The sequence below is a fragment of the Priapulus caudatus genome, unplaced genomic scaffold, assembly GCF_000485595.1.
Source record: "Priapulus caudatus unplaced genomic scaffold, Priapulus_caudatus-5.0.1 Scaffold85, whole genome shotgun sequence".
NCBI classification, from domain to species: domain Eukaryota; kingdom Metazoa; phylum Priapulida; class Priapulimorpha; order Priapulimorphida; family Priapulidae; genus Priapulus; species Priapulus caudatus.
The window spans coordinates 243,348-250,682 of NW_014577146.1; the positions used below are offsets into that span (position 1 = coordinate 243,348).

Sequence of the window (7,335 nt, forward strand, 5' to 3'; positions counted from 1 at the left end):
ACGCACGCACGCACGCACGCACGCACGCACGAACGAACGCACGCACGCACACACACACACACACACACATACATACATACGAACTCAAATATAGATTAGATATAAATAAAGCAATAAGTAAGAGCGCCTTTAGAAGAGACATTCTTTTGGAAAGAAGGCTTTTCATCTTTAATAACTGAACTGCCATTGAAATCTACACCTGCCTAGCCTAACTAATATCATCAATTTTCAGCTCGGCATGCTCGGAGTGGAGTATGTTCATTATAAGCGACTCTGATTAAGTCTTTAGCAGGCTGCCGTGGCATCTCGCTTGCTTAATGACACCAGCTGCCTCGCCCCTATTTCCCCAGCCACGGATATTGTTAATGTCGCTGTCAGTGAGATGTGTGACTGTCAGCAGGAGCGTGTATTGTAATGAATTATACACGTGCGGGCTTTGTTGTGCACCGACTCTGGCTAAAGCTGCGGCTGATATAGGGTCTATGTCCCGTCGTTGACGTGTTACGCAACTATGCGTGAGATCACTGAGATAGAGGTGCGGGCGCATTTCTGGAGGCGGGCGCAGCTTTGCTAAGAGGGTCTATGTCCCCCAGGGTACTGCCGGAACGTACCCTGGGTACGGTGCGGTATACCGGAACGTACCTTGGTATCTATCTGATATGGTTAGGGTTAGGGTTAGGGAGTAGGCGTAGGCGACTCGATCCCTAGACTCGTTAGTGGAGTAGGCGAGGTACGGTCCGGCATATCAGATAGTTACCAGGGTACGTTCCGGTATACCGGACCGTACCCAGGGTACGTTCCGGCAGTACCCTGGGGGACATAGACCCTCTTAGCAAAGCTGCGCCCGCTTCCAGAAATGCGCCCGCACCTCTATCTCAGTGATCTCACGCATAGTTGCGTAACACGTCACACGCGTGGTCAGACGAAACCGCGTCACTACAATAGGAGCAATGCTTCGTATACGTATAAGTATAACTATAAGTATAAGTTCGGGATTTGTAATGATTTCGGAGTATTACAGAGCATCGCCAGATGATCGGCTAATCGCGCGAGAGAACAGTGTGCGTAATGTTCGCGTAAAGTACGGCGTTATGCCATTTCGCTCGTTTGCTGTCTCGTTTAACGAAGCTTCCCATTCAACAGGGGAATTAATATCATCCGGATACTGTGCCGGTACGAGTGCTAGAGTTTCGTACATTTTCTTTAAACCCTTTTGCAAAATTGCATCGGCGCACCTGCGTCGCTGGTATGCAAGTAGTTCTAGTCAGTCATATATGCAGGACAGGTTTGTACCGATACTCTAGGGGTGTCCGCATGTTGTGTACCTCTCGGTACCGACTTCTTACTAATATATATAAAGTTTAATGCTAGCTCTAGTTAGTATAATCCGCACGACTCTTTAAAGTGCCGCGCCGTGCAGGGAATACTATATATTATAGTAGCTCGAACTAGCCAAAGACGAACTCTATATTTCTACATCATATTTCACATGAGTCTATATGGCTAAACGGCCACTATTGTGCACGTATCGAAGCCAGCAGGCTTACCAATATAAGGCCCCATTACTTGAGTAAGCCAACGCTCTTGCTGATATAAGCTATAACCATAAACCCAGGATTGACTAAGAACAAATTGGTTTTTATTCATTGCTAATATAAATGTGGTCACTTTAATTTTGTGACCCATTAGCTAATAATATAGGCAACGCCTAGCTGTTACTGCTCATCCGCCAACGCCTACATGCTGTACTGCAACTATCCTAGACGATTCCTAGTCATCTCACATCAATGTTATCACCATCCTTCGCATACACTGGCCCGGCACAATCCTGCAAAACAGTTGCCTACGATTTACCGTGAGTGATAGATCGGAGTCCATCTTCTCTTTGTTTAAATTTGTGTTGAGCAGGCAATTCGAAGCCAATTTTATGTTCCCATCGATGAAAACAAATTATTGTAGTTAGTTAAAGTTAACGGTAAAGATGAGTGCAGTCGGATGCTTTTGATAGGTCTATTGTAACAGCCCCCTCGTAGCTTTACACGGTTTGGCACTGCTGTTTCGCTCACTGGCTATAGTGTTTAGGCGGGTTGCCGTGGTGTGCTTTCCCGGTAGTCATGTTTTACTGCACTTGGTGTTTTACTGCTAGTAGGCTGTCTGAGGCTAGGTCCACTATGTCTCCAGGACGTAAATTGGCATCACTCAATGCCGCTCATTATTTTTTGTTATAATTTCTCGGCGTTTATAGGCTTGAGTTTTGACGCGGCGTCGGTCTTCACCAAATAACTACTAACTAAGAATTAACCGTTATTAATTATAATTATATTTTATTTATTTAATGACGATAGATTGGTATAACAGAGAACATGAGCTTGCACGTTGCTCAACCCTATAGTGTCACCACTAACCAACAACACTACTATAGTGCGAGCGTCATTTTGACTGCTCTCAAAGAGAAGCTATCGGTGAACTTCCCGAATCGTTGGCGTCGTAGATGGCCGTTGTTTGTAAGTCATCCGCTCGCATTTCCGTTGCCCTCCTGCGTAGATTGATTTCTGCGCCGCTAATCCAATATCGTTGTCTTGTGCAGGTGGTAGACTTTAATGAAAGCTTCTCTCTCGTCTGTTGCTCTTGCCGCGTGCCGTACTCAGACGGGAATCAACAAGCACTGATCAGATAAGCACCTGCCGTGAGAGTGCATGCAGCCTTGACAGCGCGCGGATTAAAGCGAGCGTTATTACATTAGTGGCGCTGCGAACGCAATCGGCGGCAGTTGGGCTCGAGAGAAAGGACAATGCGATAGCCGAAAATATAACCATCGTGGTGATTGCGAGCGAAAAGTTGAGCCGATGCAAATTTGCGGGAGAAGCGCTATAGACCGGCCCCGTGTGTCATCGAGAATCAACTGACCGTCGTTGAGAATCCGCCTGACGGCAGAGCCGTGCCGTGACCTCTAGAGCCAGTCTAGGGGCAGCTCGTCAAAAACACGCGTTATCTGTAGCGTTTCGCCCGTTATACGCGTTTATAGCGGCAATAAAAGATTCTGTAAAATTGCGAATATGACGAGGCGTAGCCTCTAACGCGGTGTCAAGCGACGTATTTATTGAAAATAAAAAAAGTTAGCCATTTATATATCAGAGCCTCGATTTCGTGCCAGATATGTCACGTGATCGTTTTAGTGGAATATTATGGTCTAGCCATGTCCAACTCGCTGAGGTTAGTAATCGCTGAAAGTTTGGCCGAATTTTATTGAAAATAAAAAAAGTTATAGCCTTTTATATATCAGAGCCTCGTTTCCATGTTGAAAAATGGTGTTGTTTCTAAAACACCCCCTAAAATAGCCCGGTGCAAGTTTCAATGTTGCCAACATATATTTTCATGTTCCATATGGTCCCCTCGACACATGTAGCCTAGCTGTTTGCTTGTAGCCTGAATTTCCCACGGGATTACATTTGCTCCCTGACTAACGGCCACGTCGCGTTTTAAGAGATGTAAGGAGTGCAGCGCGAGCGAGCCTCTACAACACACAAGTACACCCCACGCACGCCCGCCCTCTATTATACTTGTTGTTTGTGCACAGTGCGGGCGTGCGTGCGGTGTACTTGTGTGTTGTAGAGGAGCATTTGAACGGCATTTACAGCAAGTTATCGGCTATAATAGGCGAAGGAGAGTAGAGAAACATTAAGACTTTGGTAGTAAATACATTTCGTGTTTATTAACATTTTTTGAGACGTTCCAAGTGCCTGTGGCTCCGTACGTAATGGCGGCTAGCTTTACGCACTCGAGGACGCGCCGTCCTCGCAAAGCAATGCTAAGTTAAGCAAAGCTGCTGCGCTGTTTTGCAGTTCAGATCTGCGCGGCGCGGGGGCGGGAAGGAAGGACATTACCTCTCACCTCGTTGTCGTGTCGCCGTTTAGCGGCGATTATCTGCATTTCGCTGCCGGCAATTCTCGCATGTGTGTTACGCAAGCGAGCGTTCATCTGTGCACACGCGCACCGGCGGGAAACGCGCGCGCGCGTCCTGCTGCGCGATTCTGCCTGCTGCATTTGCTCGTGAAATATAGTCGTGGGGTTTCGGAGAAAGAACGTTACGAGTGAGAACTAATGGACGAAACGCATGCTGGCGGGCGGAAGTGCTAGCTAGACGCTCGATTTCTCTAGAGACGCGGCGCTGAAGTTTTGCTCTTTCTGGAAGCGTGGATATTCTTAAACTGAATTAATCAGAATGTGAGGTAATACCTCGTTACGCCGCGCAGGATATAAGCGTGTTACGATCTGTTTTAAATCCCTCTTGCAGCTTCCGCGCACACAATATATATATTTCATTCCGCGCCGCATTGAAGAGTTACAGCAGTCAGACGCGCATATAAGGTCGTAAGGAAAAAGAAGTAATAATTCTCGCCGATGTATCTTGCCCGTCCGTGTTGACGGAGCACGCTTAAATTCGTCGCAGTATTCGCGGCAATGCAGCTGCTTCCACGTCATCTCTTCAGAAAGTCACGGTCGGCATGACAACGCAGCGCAATGATTAATCGCGTTGCTCGTAGTGAGCGGGCATCCATTGATACGCGTGGCGCGGCGGACCGGCGCCTTCAAACGTGCTCAAAAATGCAAGGGTCTCAGACACATTTCGTTGCGAGGATGAACGCATCCCGAACTATATATTGGCTAGTTTTATTGCGAATACGCCATCCGCATTATACCAGCTGTCATTTCACGCTTTCTGAATGTTCGACTCGCCCAGTGAAGAATTTTTGTGTGTCCTTATCGCTCACATGCCAAACGCAGTCTAGGATATGTAGCTTAGATGTGGATGGCGCGACAATATTATAGGGATGCGATAGTAATGGCAACTATAACCCGAATCAGGCGGTTGTGGCTACCTGACGATAGCTGAACCATTATGCATGCGTGAGGTGGGAAGCTGCGGCAGAGTAATATCGGTAAGAGTAATGATTGCTTGTCATCGTCAGGTATAGTTGATATTTGCTCGATGTAGAAGTACATGGACAGCGAGTCACATTATAGCTAGCCTATCTGTGTTCGGCTCATCTCTAAGTTATTACCGTGTCTTTATATTTATATATATATATATATATATATATATGGTAATCACATAAAGTATCTAGTATGCACCACGGCATGTAATTAGTACCTCGCGAGATTTAGGTTCTCAGCCATGCTATAGGAGAATTGCTCATAATAACAGGAAGCCAGCCACTCTCGGGTCGTGTCATGCCTGATGGTGACCAGTAAGAGAAAATTCCTACGGGGGAATTATTGCTCTCAGGCGAATATCGAATTATGATGATTGCTAGTAATTCCGATTTTTTTCTGTGTTTAGTGTCATTTCCCGCGCGCGTAAATGTTTCGGCTGTATATATCTCCTTATGCCACTCCGAGCAGCTCGCGCTGTGTCACATTTATTGCACCGATATCTCCTGAGGAAGTTACTAACTCGTCTTTACGCTGCGCTTAATATTTTTACGGCAACAACAGTGCAATCTCATTACTGAAGTGTTGCGTGTAGAAGGTGCTTATGACACCCATATCGGTTCCTCACCGGTGCTTATATTTACGCTCTCGCGTGAAACGTCTATTGCTGTTAAACCTGTACGGGTGTATAATCGTCGATGTATGTGATTTATATTTTTTTTAATTAACGCGGACGTTGGTGCGTGCGTACGTGCATGCTTACTCGTGTGTGTGTGTGTGTGTGCGTGCGTGCGTGTGCGTAAGTGCGTGTGTACGTGCGTACATGTGCGTGCGTGTGTGCGTACGTGCGTGCTTACTCGTGTGTGTGTGCGTGCTTATGTGTGTGTGTGTGTGTGTGTGTGTGTGTGTGTGTGTGTGTGTGTGTGTGTGTGTGCGTGCGTGTGTGCGTGCGTGCGCGTGCGTAAATGCTTGATTTTCTCCCGCTTCCTCCATATAGCATAACCAACGTTACGTATATATCAGGAGTAGATAATAGGGACTATTATCTACTCCTGGTATATATTCAAGCCGCGCGCGTACTGAGTACAAGCGTCGCCACTGATTGCCGTGTGTATAAAAACGCGTGACCGTCGTGCGTGCCTTTTTCCAATTTCACGCTGTCCCTCCACACGATACCTACGATTCACATCAGGCGCCTACTGCCACCCCGCTGCGTCGTGTGTAGCAGTGGTCGCGACCGTCTCTGATCGTCTGCTGTCGTTGCAGGCTGTGGGACGACGGCGTCATTGATCCAGCCGACACGCGCACCGTGCTCGGACTCAGTCTGTCCGCCTCGCTGAACGCACCCATCCCGGAGACGAAGTTCGGCGTGTTCCGCATGTAAGCAGCCGTGATGCTGCGATGGCAGGAAAATCTACGGAGATCGGGATAGTCAGGGCTAGCTGGAAGATATACGGAGGTTGGGATGGTCAGTGCAAAACAGGAAAATCTACGGGGTTCGGGATGGTCAGGGATAGCAGGATCACCTACGGAGGTTCGGATAGTCACGGATAGCAGGATGACCTACGGAGGTTGGGATAGTCAGGGATAGCAGGATGACCTATGGAGGTTGGGATAGTCAGGGATAGCAGGATGACCTACGGAGGTTGGGATAGTCAGGGATAGCAGGAAGATATACGGAGGTTGGGATAGTTAGGGATAGCAGGAAGATCTACAGAGATCGCGATGATCAGTGCTATCAGGAGCGAGTAGCGTTGTGGGAGTTAGTGCGGCGGAAAAGGGGGAGACAATGGAATCTGTAGAGACTGGTGACACGTAAATGTCGGGTGAGGAATTGGTGTGATTCCGCAGAGGAGTAGGCGGCCTTTTCATAGACTGTTCTGTGGATTCATGATAACAAACGAGGACCAGAAATTGCATGATGGCACAGTAGTCGGTACAGTATTGGTTAGACATTAGCCCGTTGTATTAATTAGCTTTAATTACAGACAGTTTATATTTTAGATGAAAACTTGTTTGAGATTAGAATGATAGTGAGGAAACGACTCCATGTTACTGTTATCATGTAGATTAAACAGAAATGCAGTCAAAAATTCGTTACATGGATTACTGGATGTTTTTCTTCTTATTCTTATTGATCCTGCTGCCGTGCAACGCGACAATAGGTAATGTCATCACACGCGATTGTACGAGTATCTTTAGCTTACGAGAGCTATGGTTTCATGTGTATATTAGGTTTTTGTCTTGTGAATTCTGGGTACTTGAGTGTTATCAAGCGCTATAATGTTGCGTCATGAACATATTTATACATACCGTATTCCATAAAGTGTACGTACTGTACATCCAGCTCTACTTATTCTATTTCAAGTTGTATAGGCACGTTCATAGTTTCAGGTACGTTCA

General features: G+C 46.8%; 1 protein-coding gene across 2 annotated transcripts in view; it reads left to right on the forward strand.

Moving 5' to 3' along the window:
* Positions 1 to 7,038, forward strand: part of LOC106804741 (methylcrotonoyl-CoA carboxylase beta chain, mitochondrial-like) — a 66,883-nt gene extending 59,845 nt beyond the window's left edge. The window contains exons 14-15 of one of the 2 annotated variants that reach the window (XR_001393357.1): positions 6,199 to 6,466; positions 6,541 to 7,032. Coding sequence is in view for 1 of the 2 variants with exons in the window: in XM_014806063.1 (XP_014661549.1) it covers positions 6,199 to 6,316 (118 nt within the window). In the remaining variant the exon portion in view is untranslated. Of the gene's footprint in view, positions 1 to 6,198 lie in introns of both variants that reach the window. The other variant, XM_014806063.1, reaches the window with a different exon arrangement.
* The last annotated feature ends 297 nt before the right edge of the window (positions 7,039 to 7,335 follow it).